Source organism: Strix aluco, chromosome 8 (assembly GCF_031877795.1).
Source record: "Strix aluco isolate bStrAlu1 chromosome 8, bStrAlu1.hap1, whole genome shotgun sequence".
In the NCBI taxonomy this organism is placed as follows: domain Eukaryota; kingdom Metazoa; phylum Chordata; class Aves; order Strigiformes; family Strigidae; genus Strix; species Strix aluco.
In genome coordinates, this window is record NC_133938.1 from 17,253,145 (window position 1) to 17,270,476 (window position 17,332).

At 36.9% G+C, this 17,332-nt stretch overlaps 1 protein-coding gene across 1 annotated transcript in view; it reads left to right on the forward strand.

The window, feature by feature from the left end:
• The window catches only part of HS2ST1 (heparan sulfate 2-O-sulfotransferase 1), an 86,223-nt gene that overhangs the window by 58,669 nt on the left and 10,222 nt on the right, over nucleotides 1-17,332 (forward strand). The window contains exons 2-4 of the mRNA XM_074832429.1: nucleotides 6,229-6,467; nucleotides 12,940-13,025; nucleotides 16,548-16,686. Of these exons, the coding sequence (XP_074688530.1) occupies nucleotides 6,229-6,467; nucleotides 12,940-13,025; nucleotides 16,548-16,686 (464 nt within the window). The remainder of the gene's footprint in view (nucleotides 1-6,228; nucleotides 6,468-12,939; nucleotides 13,026-16,547; nucleotides 16,687-17,332) is intronic.

The window sequence follows — 17,332 nt, forward strand, 5'->3', positions numbered from 1 at the left end:
TCTGAGTTATTTTAATTAGAATAAATTATGGCCATTGCTTGTGGCATTAGTAGTGATTACTGCAAGTGTGGTTCCCCGAAAATAATATCTTTGTTAACCAAAATTTCTGAAGATATGAAGTGGTTGGCAGTGGGGGAGTAGGGACTGGGAACTCGATAGGACCATCTAGCCTCTGTCTAAGGGCAGTGGTCTGCTGCTTCAGTACCAGTGTCAGGTTTCTGTTGACTGAAAAAACAACTAAAATTGCAGTTTTGTTTCTCAGCAATCCTTTTATTATTTTTCTTAATAAAAATTTGGTACGATGAGATTAAATGTGCCTTGTTTCACACTTAAGTTGGATTTGCTTTACCAGTGGAAAGTCACTCAGCTCTGATAAACAGAGAAGTTGCAAGACTAGCATTTTTGTACTTCCATCAAATACGCAGCATTTTGCTTTCCTTATTTCTTAATGTTGATTGTAATATGTATATTTACATATGCTAATGGAGATATAGAATAGTTAATTATGATTTTGAGGATGGTCACTTAGAGATAGTTGTTAGGAATCACACTTGAGAGAATCTGAAGTCCCCTGGACTGGTTTTAAGAGCACTGTAGTTACCAGAGGAGGAAGGTAGGGTTTGCTGCTCTTAACTGACACCCCCCACCACGGCTGCCCAGTGGCTCACTCAGAATTGCCTTTGAGAGTAGTAAACATCCATAAATCAGCAATAAAGAGACAGCAGGCTTCATGGAATACTTTTACAGAGGAAAAGAAAGTAGGAGAAGCCAAAGGTTTGCCCAAAATACATGCTGGTCTTCAAGTCATGAAGTTGCTAAAGAACCAATGTAGTGGTTCTGCTGTTAGTAAGACTTAAAACTAGAGCAGGATAGAGTTGTTACTCTGAGAGGTCTTTGAGAGAGTTGGTATGTTAATACTGATACCTTAAACAAATTTAACTTTAGGCATTTTTTATTAATTCAGTCTATAATTTTCCTGCAGTTTTAATTGGGTATAGTGACACAAATCCTCTATGGCCATAAATTGTCATAGCACTGTTGAGTCTTTTTCTCCTCCCCTCCATTCCCGAAGTACTGATATCCACATACAGCAGCACTGTTCTGGTGTATAAGTATATGCTGCTAAACAGCTCCCAGAGGAGGCCACATTTCAGGGAAGGATGAAGGCTATGTGTATATGGTGGGTGTATATAATTTGAAAATGAATCAGGAACATTAACTTTGCTACATAATTATGGTTCATTTCTAAGCTGCTCTTCAGTTTTCACTCTTCATCAGAGGAGAATGGAGTCAATAGTGAGTAGATTTTTCGGTCCTGCTCGGGTTCAGTATTTAGGCCACTCATGTGTTTAATGCAGCTTTTGGGCAGCGAAACAGCTTGAGAGCTGCTCAGTGCCTCAGGCTACCAGCTGCTTGCCTAATTGGCCTGGGAGCATAGTGGAAAGAGAGCTGAGACACCAAGTTAGTTGGCATTCAATATTGTTCCCAACTGGAAGAAAGCTGCTTATTAGTTTGAAGTGCCATCCAGTACCGTAGATATACAGCAACTGTTTGCTCAGGGCTGGTGCTATCAATACTAGCTGTCCAGTTCCTTTGCATCAAGCCAGTGTGAGTGAAGTTTGAATCCACAGCTTTTTCTTCTGCTGGGCAACACTTGAAGGCTGCTGAGCTAAAATTTATTTTAAGACTGAGTCTTTCCTCATCTGAGTGGGAGGTTTCACAAGGAAGCATGGCAGGCGCATAAGACACATTGAGGAGAGAGCCTAAATAATATCCATAGATACATTCAGAAGGAAAATAGACATAGAGGACAAGGAGCATAGTTTGGGGAAGTAGAGCATTATGCTCTGAATTATTCTTCCAGATACTCCGTTAACTTGACTTTGACAGCCAGTGAGGCTCAAAACGTATCCTTCATCAAGAGTGGTAAGTGCTAAGCTATAGGGGAAAGAAGAGTCTGGTTTTGATAGATTTTCTTGTTAAGAAATCCTAGGAGGTTCTTTTGCTTTTTGTGAAGAATATGAGGAATTTGAAATGTTTGGTTTTGTTAACCTTTAAGTTGTTAAAATCCATGCCACTCTTTTTTGTTTGGGCAGATAATATTTTGTATGCCATTGGATTTGAAGTAAATGCTAATAAACTTGTTTTACTGAAGATATTCATCTGTTTGAATGTGCAAGGAATGTAGACAAATAACTGCTTATGATCACAGTGATTTGTTTCTGTAATTATGTAACTATTGTTCAGTTGGGTTTTCAAATATTTTTTATAGGTGTGTATGGGTCCGGTACATTTTCACAGATGATTTTATTAGTTGAGATCCTAACAAAATAGGGCTAAGCAATCAAACTCTGTCCATTCCTCTCCAAGTGTTACTTTTCCTGTTTAACAGCTTTTAAACATGTTAAACTGCTTTGACTTGAAAGGACAGCAATCTTGAAGATAGATAATTTTGAATTTTTCCAGAATCAGTGGTGGCATACAGATTGAATGTTGTTATTAGTGCTTCTGCTGAAGGAGAAGACATAACTTGGCAATTATATGTTATTTTCTGGTAGCATCTGACTGACAAACCAACTTGTTGCTAGCCATGATATTTCCTGGTTTATTGCACAAGAGAATGGCTCAAGAAATGTAAGTCATGGGAAGATGCTGACAGTTACGAAATGGAATAATGGAGGATTTTGAAGAATGTGTAGACAAATTGGTGAGAAAATAAGCTTGTTCTGTTGTTTACAAAATGGCTACTTCTGGCAACTGAAGATGTTCTGAGAGTAATTCATCTGCTGGTAAATAAGCAGTGTAGCAACCTTTATTACAGTGATCATATATGTACTGCCTGTGTGCAAACTGTCCTTGCAGTTGCTGAAAGTTTACATGTAGGATAACTGCAGACGACAGAACAGCATTTTTCCCAACTGTATAGTAATTATATTACTTATTACAGTGAACCTAAACAGGCAGTAATAAAAAAGTGAGACAGAATATTTTATGCCTTAAAATTATCCTGTATTATATTACTATGAAAACCTGTCTGTATTCAAAGTATCACTTGCTTAAATGCTGCTTATCTTTTTAAATTGATGTAGTTAATAAGTGTCAAACTCAGTGTGGACACTCTTAACCCAGTTTAGACACTTGACTCTTGATAATTTTTCCTAGATGTTTTTCTTACAAAATCAAGTTTAAGTGGAATGCAATGAAAGCAATGAGCAATGAAACTGTAGGACATCATTTTGTCCACAGGATCTCTGACAGGAAAGAAATGACCTAACCTGATTATTTTTTTGGATTGATTTCAGTGAAACCAATCCAAGCTTATGTAGACAAGTTGTCATAATCAAAGTTAAATTTGCAGGGCTGAGATTTTTTGGTAAATGAAATATAAATAAATACCTAGCATCTTCTTCCTCCCTATATTCCACATGTAAAAAGTCATTCAAGCACACATGGCATTTTCTGTTGTGCTTCTAAAAACATAAAAGCAATGTTCATTTTTCAACCATTACAGGACTTTTGCTTCCAAGATTATTTAAATTTTTTAGAGGAGCAAATGAAGTAGTTAATCAAATGCCCATCAACTCCTCAGATTCTCTAACTCCTGATTAACTAGTTATCCCAAAGACTATTCTCAGTTGTATGTTACCATTACTGGACCTCTTCCCTCTCCCCAAATAAGTAAGATTCATATGGATCAAGTCACATGTGATTTTAAGAGTTAAACTGGCTTTTCAGGAAGTAACTAAAAAGCTTCCTGACATGACAGGAGAAACTGCAAGCTGGGACTTTGCCATGACTGGGAAAAAATGTGCACTTTTACAAAACTTGCAATTTTCCTTGTTGTGTTATTAATAGACTACAAGACTACAATAGGCCATTAGGATGGCTGAGCAGGTTAGACACTTTCAGGTGCTTTATCTTCTTCTCACTAGCTTTAGCTTCCCTTGCACTTCAGCAGTTTATATCCTGCACTTCATCTCAGCTTTTGGTTTTTAACTATTGCAGTTATTTCAAAAAGGTTGTTTCAGTTCATCATAAAGATTAGTTGTCATTTTAATTTGAAATTTAAAACTTCCTTATTCTTTGATAATAGAACTGTCTGTGTACTTCACAGTCATGAAGGTTCTCCTCCTTGCATGGCTTCTTGCTTTCCCCTCTCACCATAAAAGTTGGAGGTGATTGTATGCAGTAGCCTTCTGCTAGTTGCATCTAATCATACATCTTTTATATCTTATTCATAGCCTTTAAAGTGTGTTTATCACTCTAATTCTTGAATCATCATGGTTTCAAATACCTCATTAGAGGAACACTTCTCATCACTCCTTTTGCAAATCATGTCTGTTTCTCACAAATGTTTACTTCTTACATGTAAAAGGGGAAGCTTCCCTCAGCACCAGCCAGCCTCATCAGCCCTGGAGTTCTGTGCTGTTATGATTCAAATCTAGCTGAGATCTACTACTCTTTTGTAGAAAATACAGATTAAATTTGTTTAATTTCAGCTGCCCTAGGTGGTAATCAGGATCCATGTAGCCTTGGGCAGCCATGTGGTAAACTATGTCCCCTACCAAATGCTTCTTCTAATCTGTTACTGGCAGGAAGGGGAGGGTTGCCCGTCCCTTTTTGTTGTAGCCATCTTCAGATAGATGAAACCTGAGTCTGTTGCCTCATCTCTTTCCAAAATAGGACGTTTGCCAGCAGTGATGGGAGAGGTAGCAAATGAGAAAGGAAGGAGCAAAAACTGTGACTGATGTAGTGGGGAGCAACAGATGTCATGTGGAAAATTGAGATATACTCAATAAGCATTTTCTGCAAACATTTTCATACTGATGTAACTTAGTTATGGGGTGTGAGATACGAGCATATGAGAGAGTGAGTGAGTTTAAGCTTTGAAGCATTTCAGACAGATGGAAGTTTGTGGTTGAAGACAATTTATGTGGAATTACAGGCTAGTGGTGTTCACAGCTTAATGATTCTGCTTTAAAAGTGATTTTATGTTATAATTAAAGAGATGTGGTGAAAGAGAATAGAAGGAGCTGGGTTACAGGAAGCAAGGGAAGTAAAGGCTGAGAGCTGCTGCTGTTAAGAGTGTCATCCAGAAAGAGCTATATATACCCTGTATACGAACGTAATACAGAGAATTACAGGTTACTCTTGTGGTACTGACTTCAGCTTGCACTGTTGGCCAACACAGATTTCTTTGAATAAATAATTAAGGCAGTATCACAATAAATGAATCAAAAAAGATGCTTTGACATCTGTATTACAAATCATATTAAAGCATATACTTATCTAGAACAGAACAAAGCTGTGCCTGAATCAGCACAAAGTATGTGATATCCAGCAGCAGCCAAAAAAAAAAAAAAAGAAAATGCTGTAATACTGTGGGTTTTATTTTCCAAACAGGTTTTTAGCACTTGAAGCAGAGTTCAATTCCTCAAAGTATTGCCCTTTGTATAAAAGGAAAAATGGTTTATTTGAAATGTACTCACCTTGCCAAAATGTCTTGTTCATAGCTTGCTTTTTCCATGTTTCTTTCTTTTTGATGTATTTGATGTTTTTCAGTACTCAGAGATCACTTTTCACCTTAATGTTAACTGTTTTGTAAACACCTCTTGCTTCTGTTCTTGTCAAACTTGAAATTAATAAATCTAATTGAATTTTTGCAAATCCATTTATTGTAATGCTTTACACTTGGGGCTTGTATCAATTGAAATAACAAAACAATGGTTTCACCTGGATTCCAGTGCCTCTACACAGTTAATTGACTAATTACTGTTTTCAGAAAGTTCGTATTCTTCAGATTACTTGAATTATTCCTTCTATTATAATTTTTAAATACGTGTTTTATAGAAATTATTTGGGGAATTTTGAGGATGTCACCATTTTGATAGCGCATTATAGACATTTTTCTTCAGAGACAATGGCTTTCAGAGCATTAGTGTGAGTCATAGAATATGGTGTGTGTTCCCTTGTTACCATAAAAGTTTTGGCTTACACCCTAAGCATATTGTTTTCTAGTTTCGGTGTTCTGTGTCAGACTAACTCACCTTTTATCATTCATACATTTTATAGATTAGTTTTGCTTCAGATGTGTCAGAAATATATATAACAGCGTTTCCTTTATTGCTGAGGAGTTACTGCTTTTCACCAGGTTATTTGCATTCTATGCTTTGAACTTCAGAATTGGTGATATTTACGTTGAAATCTTGTATTTGTCATCCTTAACAGAAAGGGCTATTGCAAGACATGAAGTCCGAGAAATAGAACAACGTCATACAGTAGATGGCCCCCGACAAGATGTGACACTGGATGAAGAAGATGATGTAGTGATTATTTACAACAGAGTACCTAAGACTGCCAGCACATCCTTCACAAATATTGCTTATGATCTTTGTGCAAAGAACAAATATCATGTTCTACATATCAATACAACCAAAAATAATCCTGTCATGTCTCTGCAAGATCAGGTAAGCTGCTGCATTTGGGATGTCTTTATCAAACAAGGTGAAAGTATAGAAAACTTTTTTGCTGTTGCAAACTTATATGGACTGATGGAATTGGCTTTTATGTCACATTTTCCAATATAAATGAATTCTAATGTGTTTATATTTTCTTTGTAGAGAATTAATATTATTTATTAAACGATAGGTTTGGTTTTTGCTGGGCTACTGGAGGTGGTAAGTATCTGTTTATCGGACAAAAACAAAGCTAAAAAGGGACACAGCTAGGGCAGAAATTATCTTTGTTGTTATAACTGTAAAAGTTTATTGTCAACTGTCTGGCTTTTGACTGTGTAATAATATTTGCCTGTCATCTCCATCTGCAGTGAATGCAGTCTTATGTGATTTCCTCTCTGAGAGTGTAGGCACTGTGCCATGCTGTCAGGGCTATACTTCAGTCTTTGGTACAAGGTCTGGTCAGGTCTCACAGGTGATAAAAAACAGCTAGAAAGAAGTGGTTGTAAATAGCTTGCACTTTAAACAATGAGTCACTTTGCATCCACTTAAAGCTCTCACTAAAATCAGTGTAGTCCCAGGCTAGAAATGATCATGGCTACCACTGCATCAGGTGATGAGTGTTTAAAAAAGATGATGAAGGATCAATGCTCTGTTTTTAATGGGGTGTGGTGTGGGAGTAAATTTTTTTCATTTATTTTTTGAAATAATATTTCTTTGCTCATCATGAGTGCACATGCAGGGAACCCAGGTCAGAGGTCTGAAACATCACTATTCTTATCTTCCCTGTCTGTAAAACAAATGTTTCCAAACTCTTGGGTATGTACTACCGGTTGTACACTGATCATCTCAAGTTGATATGCAGCAGAGGCAGGAGCTGTTCTGCATTGCAGCATGTCAGCGCTGAGGCTTTAAGTGCACGTCTACAGGCAGAAGCAGCGCAGCCCAGCTGCTGGAGTGGGGCGAGGGGAAGCAGATGGTAATGGGCTCTCCACTTTCAGTCCTGTATGTGGGAGAAAGACTGAGGTAGGGATCTCAGCGCAGGGGACATAGAGTGTACTTGGGGTGTGACTGGGAACCTGTTTTGTGATAGCATGGTTGTGTTACTGTTGGATTTTTGCTGTTGTGAAATCTTTTCCTAAATATGAAGGTGATATTGTCATACATGGTTACTGAAATTACTAAGAGTAAGTCTGGTAGCCATCCCTATAGTCCTGTCCACCACGTAGAACAAGTACTAAAGACCTGTGCACTAACAGCAGAGTGATTTTTCAGAAGATTTAACAAGCTTATATCTGTTAATTAAAAATCATGCTCAACTCAGTCATAGTTAGTGCTGCACTTCCAGCCACAGATTCTGTTTCTGTCAAGGTGTTGAATTGTAGTGGTCTGTCCTGAAGGATAGAAGAGCTTGTGATTGATGGTATAAATTAAACATAGGAAACCTTACCTTAAATTTCTACTTTTGTTTGAATTTCACGCAAATCAAATTTATGCTTTACTGTCTTAGTTTTATCTAAGAGAAACTCTCCTCCTCATCTTCACTCTAATAATTACCTACTGAAAAATAAAATCTCATCAATGCTGGGCATGTATACAATACTGGCAGTCCTACCTTCTTTTGATACTACGCTATTGTCCAAGGTGGGAAATTATGTTGTTTCATTAGACAACTGATACTCCTTTTCTTCAGTGGCCATTAACTAGGAGATACTGACAATGAAGAGCTCTGTATATTGCGTAGTTGTTCAAAGAAGAAGAAATAATTATTTATCTTTAGTATTATTGAGATACCAATTTGCCATTGTAAGTCATAACACAATTCTGGAGATGGCAAGGGTACTAAGTAGTAGCTGATGAGGTTTACGCTTTGTGGGCTTGGATTTGCATGAAATATTCACATGCCACCTTCATCAGTATAGCTTACTTGAGTGTAGTAGGTGTATATGCACAAGTAGTAAAATACATAAACACATATAGAGACAAAATGGTTTTATCAGTGATACTGTTTGTTAAAGCAAATCTCCTTAAGCAAGGTGAAGATTGTCTTGGGCCTGAGATAAATTTGTAAAATAGTAAGCCCTCTGTTATGCACTACTTCTGCTGTACTTTTTCCAAACTACTCTAATTCTGTAACAGATTTTAAGTTCTCTGCCCATATGTGAAACCTTTACTTTTTGAATGCAATCTGAAAAAAAACCTTATTTAAAATCCACTCCAAATATAATCTGTATCTGGTTTGAGATAATCTGATAAGAGTCCCAAACACATTCATTTTAGTTTCAGATGGAACTTGTCCCAGCAGCCCTTCTTTCTTTTGCAGCTTCTCTGACAGCAGGATCCTGGGAACTGTCCCTCTTTCCACAGGTTGGGCCTTTTTTTTTTGCAGCAAGCTGAGTGCCATGTTGCCTATGTTGCATTTCTGACCTGTGTGGTCTGTAACAAAACCACTTGCTTTCATTAAATCAGAGTAGTTGGTAGGTTGGATTTTGTTACTTGCATGTTTCAGTACTGGTACTTTTTGTCCATACAAGTGTGCTTGTATTATGGCTAGTTGGATGGCATACCAGCCACATAAACCTTAGCTTTTCTGTTACATAGTAAAACTGTCTTCTAAAACACTTAAAACAAAATTACTGTTCTGTCTTTCAGCATGTATTCTTGATATACTACTAGAAAAGGAGGTATGAGAACATGTTCTCTGTACTGGTTTTGTGAACATAGAAAAGCCATGGTACAATTATCCAGCATTTCACTCCCTCAGCTTGCTGTTTTCTGTTCCTTGTTCTTTTTTCTCCCGCAGTTTCTTTCTCCATTTTTCTCAAAAGAGCAACTTGAAGATACATAATCTTACTTCCAAATGTATTCTAAAACAGTGGCCTCTTAGAGGATAACACACTCATACTGATTTTAGTAGTACTTATTTCCTCTGCTGGTGAAGGTTTCAATGGCTGTCAGAAGTGGGACAAGTAAAAGGTTGCAGCGACTCTGTTAGAAGTGGAAATACTGTCATATGCTCCTGAACATTTAAGAATTTTTCTCTTGGAGTTAGATGGCCTAGTGAGTACTAGTGTCCACTGCTATAAATTTGCCAGTTGTATTTTTCCTTCTGAGAAAGAATTGTTCATGCAAGGCGGGTATCCTGACTGTGCTGTGGCTGAACTAGTGAACTCTCTTTTCACCATCTCACAAAATTGCTTCTCAGCAGCCCTTGCCTTGAGCTTGCTTGTGGTTTCTCATGGCATGCAGCCAAAGATATGCTGCTAGACTGTTTCCAGTGTTCCTGACCCTCTGGTTTAGAGTTAACTGTAAGTTATTAGCTCCTATGGCAATTTGGATAACTAAGCTACCAGTGCCTTCCTGCAGAGGGATTCTGATTCAGTCATCCCATCATGCTTGGTCTTTAAATCTGAATCTGAGATTTCCTTTAATGGGCCACTGTGTTGTCTTCAGTCTTACTTGAGAGCCCTTTTTTTTGTAGTTCAAATGGAAAATCCTCATGTGTCCTTTCCAGGCTGGACTTGTGATATTCATTCCCCAGTTATTTGTAATTTTAAGTCTGTTGTTCAGCAACTGACAAACAAAGCTAGAATATAGCAATGTGAAAAGCTGGGGTTTCTTTGGTATCCAAAAGTCCATGTGATGCCAGGCCTCAGGGTAATGACCATACCACCTTTGGGGGCAGAGGGTGTGAATGTGTGTGTTCAGACTGTAGAGAAGAGGGATTGATGGAAGCAGTTAGTGGACAGAGATGACAGTTTACAACATCACTTTGGTTTGCACACACAGATTTCCCAGGGCTTTTTGCTCAGACCAAGTATGCTGGGTTTGTTTTTTTTTTCCCTTTTGGCTCACCAGAACTTGTTTTAAATTCTTATCGTCCTAGAAACTGAATGTATTTAACTTACCTTTCAGGACATCTTACGCCCCCAGAGTATGTTTGATCTGTCTTTTTAATTCAGTGAAGCTCAGCTGATTTCTCACTTACTAAAGGCTGTGAAGCAACTTTGTAGCTGATTATATAAAAGCACCATGAAACAACTTCACAGGAATTCCATTCACGTCTATCTGAACTTTTAAAGTAACCTCAAATTTTATTCAGTTGGGTTCAGATGGAGAAGCTTGCTTGGTCTCTTGAAAGCTCCAGTACCTGCTAAGCCCTGAAAAGAAAGATAAAATTGATCATATTTAACAGTATGAAGCAGCAAGCAATATTCATCTCTGCCCTAAAATGTGTGAATCCAGACTCATTGGGCTGTCTGTGACCTGGAACAATTCTGATTTTTGGAATGCTGCAAAGGTTGGGGGTAGGGAATAATCTCTTGCCTGCAGGCAAGTTATAGGTGTTAAAAACTTAAGTTCTCAGGGGCACAGCTGTTGCTGGTCTATCTTAAGGCAGATGTAAATGTCACAGCTGTCTTATAAAACCTTCCTAGCTTTCTCTTAGCTTGCCTGATGTTAAAGTTAATAAAAGGCTAGAACATCGATCCTATGTTCGTGAAAATTATTTCCTTAGCAGGCAATGACATTGTAAGACAAAGACAATAAAGGATTTTTTTAGCTATTACTGGAACATCTGAAGTTTGATGCCAGATGGTGGCATGGGGATGTAAGACAGAACTGACCCTTGGGATTTTGCACTTAACACTTCCCTGTGTCTAGTCCTAGTCTATTAGAAACTGAAGTCTGGCTGGTACTAGACCTCAGAAAGGTTGTTCGTGGAAACGTAACTGAAATGTACACTTTAATATGCATGCTGCACTATGCACAATAGGTAGCATAACTGGTTTTCTTGTGGAGTTCTATCAACCATCCATAACATTTTCAGGTTTGGGGGAAGGGAAGGGAGGATAATATATACTTTGCATTTAGGAGGCTTCTTTCACAGGTATAGAAATATTCATAGCTGAGTCTTTCCACTGAAAATATCTTGTCATTATTCTCTGAAAGGTACAGTCAATGAAAGTGTGGTTTGTTTCAGTAGCAGTAATGGTAGTTCAACTGGATTCAAAGTCTCATAGATATATTATCAGTTTGTGCTGTGGACAAAACCAGACAGAAAGCCAATGCAGTTTATGAAACATCATTGTATAACATTGTACAGTGCTTTTCAGCTAGATTTGCCACAATTTTTGTGTGCAATATATGGTTTAAATTGTGAAATGCCGCAGACTATGAAACTTGTATGCTGAAAAAATGAATGCTGCCTGTTATTTGAAAGTAATATGCATTTCTTTTACCTGAAAGTCCAAGAGACAGTGTTTGAAGAAATAAATAAAAGGTATCAACCTCTTGACTGCAAGTTTTGCACATTTGAAGAAACAGCAGCAGACCAGTCTTGCCTCTTAAAATCCTCAATTGGTTGGTTATAGTAAATAATAAATACCATGTTTCAGGACGCTCTCAATCCATTAGACCTTACAGAATATTAGTGTGTTGTCTTGAGCTCTCAAACTTTCCTTTTTTTGACTCTCTTGTCTCACCTCCGTATCTTCATGGTTATCTATGTCACTGTATAACAGAAAAGATATTGTAGATGTTCAGGACACGCTATCTTCTAATTCTCAGCTTTGGAAACAGCATATCTTGTCAGACAGCTCAGGCAATAAAAATTTGTCACACTTTCTTTATTATCCAATTCAGTAGTTTTGAAATAACATTCAGAGTTAAATGATTTGATGTTAAAATATTCTGTTCATCTAATAAAGCCAAGCTATATCAGGATTTGCATGTCCCACTTAATTTGATCATACTTTCTGGTTTGGGGTGTGTATCTTATTTTGTTCTTTGAAATGTAAAGCTATACCTATTTTTGTGAAGTTTGCCAAAAACTGCTTTATCAGCCCTTGTTTAAGGGCTACTTCATGCTTTAACATGGAAGTTTCACTGAAATGTTATGTTTAAGGTAACTATTCAAAATGGTAAACTATAGATCTAATTTACAGTGTATACATTTATAAAATTTCTGGATTACTCATGCATTGCATTTTGGGATGGGGCAGCAAATGAACCACCAGATTTGTTTCTTATGTCCCAGTAAAACAGGTCTAAGAACATGCTTTTACTGGTACACTTTTATTTGAGGGACTAAATACAGATGAGACAATTCCATCAAAGCATTTCTACTTATTGCTGAGGGAATTCCACATTCCGTTTAAATTACAAATAAAAGGGACTGACAAAAATTTAAATGTTTGTCTTGCTAATGTTTTTGTGGTAGCTTTCCTTGAATTGCCCTTCTGATTGCTGTATTTTGCTTTTGTTTAGTTTCTGATCATTAAATTGTGATTATCTAAAATGAGTCATCTGTTGGCTTGCAGAAAAGTCTATTTTAGCTGGCACAAATTCTTTGGTAATAGTCAAAATAGACTTTTTTTTATAATGCATTTATAAGATTTTACTTACAAACCAGAAAACACCATGTATGGGGAAACTTAATGTGTTCCAGCTGTACTGAAACACTTTCTGCTGTCTACTTTTACAGGTCCGATTTGTAAAGAATGTGACTTCCTGGAAGGAAATGAAACCAGGATTTTACCATGGACATATATCTTATTTGGACTTTGCAAAGTATGTTACACTTAGATTTATCTGTTGAGTAGCATAGTAGCTTAAGTTGCTTGGATCCAGCTGGGATATTAGTGCCCTCTAGTGATAAAAGTCTAGTGATGAAAGACAACTGCAGTTTTGAAAAATTCACACACTGAAATTCCTATGATGAGCAATATTTAGTTTTGATTTTCACAGTTTTCTCTTGTCTTTTTGCATGATAAAATGTAGCTGAGTCTCATTTCAAAACTATTTATATTCTAGGTTTAGTATCCCTTGTCTGAATTACAAGTGTGTTTTACTGAAAATTCTGGTTTTCTCTGGAACACTGGCAATTCTGCCTTAGGATTGGCTTCCTGTTCTGAAAAGTTTAAGATACCTGTTCTCAAATATGTTTTATGTAACAAGTAATACCACCTGCCTCTTAAGTTATGTAGTTCTTCTCTATCAGAGTATCACTTTACAGTTTATCAAAATATTAAAAGTTATATTTTTAAAGCAGTTTTCTAGCCAATAATAATTTAACTTGCTGTAAAAAGCATTGAAATAATTCTTGAGGAGTTAAATCCTGCTACTTATAAAATTAATTTAAGAGAAAATGAGGTCAAAATCCTCCCAGTGACTTCAAAGGTTCAGGATCATATCTATATTCCCAGTTCCATGTGTTTCTTTTTTGTCTTATTTTTGCTTCTGTATCTAAGGCAGTGACCCTTAGTAGCTCAGTCTTGTGAAACCTCCCCTTGAACAGGCAAGTCAGTTTTGCTTAAGATGCTTACTAGGCAGTGCTTCATCTTGTACTTGCAGCATGCAGAAAATGGTTTAAAATTGAAAGCGGAATTTCCAGATCTCAGCATATGTGACTGCACAAACAATAATAACCACTACTTTTACCTCTTGCTGGTGGTCACTCCTGAGTAATGTTATATTTCTGTGTATTAAAACATTTATTTAGTGAAATGATGGTTTTGTATGTAAGAATTTCTTTTGATTAGTCATTGCTTTTAATTATTCATTTTGTTATGTACATTGATTTTTAATTCTAGCTTTTTATTACAAAGAATGAGAAGGGGAAGTGAGAGCATCATAGATTCCCAGAGCAGTATATTATATAATAGAAAATGCTAAAAGCTACAGTAGTAGCTGGAAGTTACCAATGGCACCAAGTAAAAGCTTGAAGTTTACACAGAGTAACAGGCAAGAAGTCTTAATTGAAAATCAATCAGTAAAATAAAATGTATCAACTTTCATTAGCTTCCTTTCTGCCTTTTTAAACTTTAAATGCTGCAACATTAGTAAACCCTTGAACTGAATAACAGTTTTCTGGAACAGCAAAGGTGAGTGTTATTTTATACATTACTGACTTCATAAAGCTGAGAATATTTTCAGATACTGGAACTTTTAAAAATAATTATTTTATGTCTAGAAAGCATCTAAGCAATTTCACAGATTTCTTTCACCTGCATCTTCCTTCCAGGACTGTGTTATCCTTGTGTTTGTTGTTTGTTATCCTTTCATGTAAATGATTTATTCTTTTCCCACAGCAGCTTGCTTTCTCATACTTTGGGTTTTCATTATTAAAATAATATATTGAATGCTCTGGTTGTGCTTGACAAGGCCCACACTTTTAAGATTGTGAGGTATGTTCTTGTAGATGAGAAGTGTAAAATATTTCAAAAAAGTCTATACCTGCTTTATATGCAGACATCAGACTTGGGTCCACTGTCAAATACCAGAAGTACCTCTTAAATTATGCTGTAGCTTAAACTACTGGATTCAGTTAATGTCTTACATTATTGAGGACAGGTTATAACAACCCATCCATGTAGAAATTACAGTAATAAAAGGGGTTTTTTTCCCTCTATTTTAATTTCTGATCCACCCTTATTCTCTATTTTCCCTGGTAAACAGTTGGAAAAAAGTTCTTTGACAACGCAATTGCCAAATCATTAGCATTATTAATGAAGTTACAATAGTAAGTGGCTTTTGTTATTGTAACTGAAGCTAGTTTTGTGAGATCATGTGCAAATCCATCTGAATGTACAATCCAGCACAAACATTTCCAAGGGCTTTGACACCTTATTTAACCCACAGATACATATTATTTGTTGAGGCTGCTACTGTATCAAAATGATTTGTTGTAGCTTTATACAGCACTTGCAGCAGAGTCTGTAGAAGGGGACACACCTGCATGTCCGAGGCACTTCAGTGGACCTGAAAGAGGGTGCAGTTCAAAGACAGCACTGGGCATCAAAATGCTTGAAAGATTCACACACTCCTATTTTGCAGACTTAGGGGAGTAGGAGCTGGCATAGACAGATGTCAGCAATGCCGCCTTTAACTGCTAGTCTTTGGTACTCTCCTGGCAACATCTGAAAAATCAATTGCTCTTTCTGTAGCCTTTAAGAATTTCTGTATCTGTAGTGCTGGTCATTTGCCAAAGTAATGCCTTTTAATTGTTTTTTTCTAACTTCTTTTTCTGTTGCTTATTCTATGTTTCTGTTCTTCAGCTTTTCAACTTAGCTGGTATTATAATTTACAGAGTACCACTTTAACAGTAATGGTACTGCATCTTAAAATACAAGCACTCTGTTTTAGCCAAGCTAGGAGGCTTGAATGGCCCTCTGTCAATGCAGAACACTTTCCCAGTTTGCACGGGAACAGAGGAACTCCTAGCTTTACTTCAGGGCACTTAACACACTTGCAATTTCTGTTGTAATATAACCTCTTTAATGTTTGGATACCATGTTTATTTGCTACAGTAGTGTCTGAAATGGAAAAGAAGATAAAACTGAGAAACATACTGTAAAAGCTGTCTTGAATGTAGATCATTGAAGAGTAGCGTTTGCACAAAACAGTTCTGGTGATTTAAATCTTCCATGCGTCCTATGAGCTTACTACCTCATTTCAAGCTTCCTGTTTGTACCACAGTAAAACCACATTTGCTTAGGGTAAATGTCTAAGGAAACATTTTATATCTTTAGATAGAGAAGTTAATACAGTTACAGATACTGTCCTAGGGTTATATTTAATAAGCATAGCCATATGGATTCAACCCAGGTAATGGATGGGCTCTGAGCTCTGTCTTCCTTCTGTTAGAGTTCATGTCTCTGACAACTGGAGACCTGCAAGGAGAACCACTTGCAGCATTGCATAGCACAGTTCAGGAGGACAGAAACTCGATATCAAACTTCATTGCACTTGTTATAAACATATATGTGGCTGCTAGACTAGTTAAGGCATTTCTAGAGTCAGGATGGTTGTATAAACATTTTTAGTATCTATTGTGTGAGAATATTTTGGTTTTGTCTGTTTCTCTAATAAAAAAAATTAAAATCACAATGCTAGGAAACTGAAATTGAACTGACTTTCACATCCACATACACACTGGATATGAGGATGAGAGGAAGTGATCATTAAACTTCCTTTCACCGTCATCTTCTCTGTACATAGATTTCCAGTGTATCAATAGAGACAGGCTTTTCAGTATTAGATGAGAAGCTTTGATTTGGCCTTTAAAAGACATTTTTTCCTCTTTCACTTTAGATTTGGTGTTAAAAAGAAACCAATTTACATAAATGTCATAAGAGATCCTATAGAACGACTAGTTTCTTACTATTACTTTCTGCGCTTTGGAGACGATTACAGACCAGGGCTACGGAGGCGAAAACAGGGGGATAAAAAGGTAACGTATGCTTTATTATATATGTTGTTCTTACCAAAAGGAATGTGAAAACAATTTTTAAAAATGTCCTGATAAAAGCTGACTAGTTCTTGTATCAGCCTTGGTGATGATGGTGGCTTTGTAAGTTATAGTCTCCCCTTCATGTCCATACTGGACCAGAGTGTAACATTAAGTATGTTCTTTGTAACCTTATAAATTCACTTTATGTTGCAATTTGTTAAAAAACATTTTCAGGTATCCAGAGTTGTAACTATCAAGATAAGCTTCTCCTATGTAAGTTCTTTACTGTGAGGGTGGTGAGACACTGGCACAGGTTGCCCAGAGAAGCTGTGGCTGCCCCTCCCTGGCAGTGTTCAAGGCCAGGTTGGACGGGGCTTTGAGCAACCTGGTCTAGTGGAAGGTGTCCCTGCCCATGGCAGGGGGGTTGGAACTAGGTGATCTTTAAGGTCCCTTTCAACCCAAACCATTCTGTGATTCTATGATTCTTGTTGAAGACCGAGATACATTTTTTCACCAAAACCTGTAGAACTGCTGATGCTTTTGCATTGACGGTTTGGGGTTTTTTTTTTTTATAATTAGCAACCCCTTTTTTTTAATGTAGATATTGCAATGGAATTGTATAAAGAATCTGCTTGAAAACTATGGG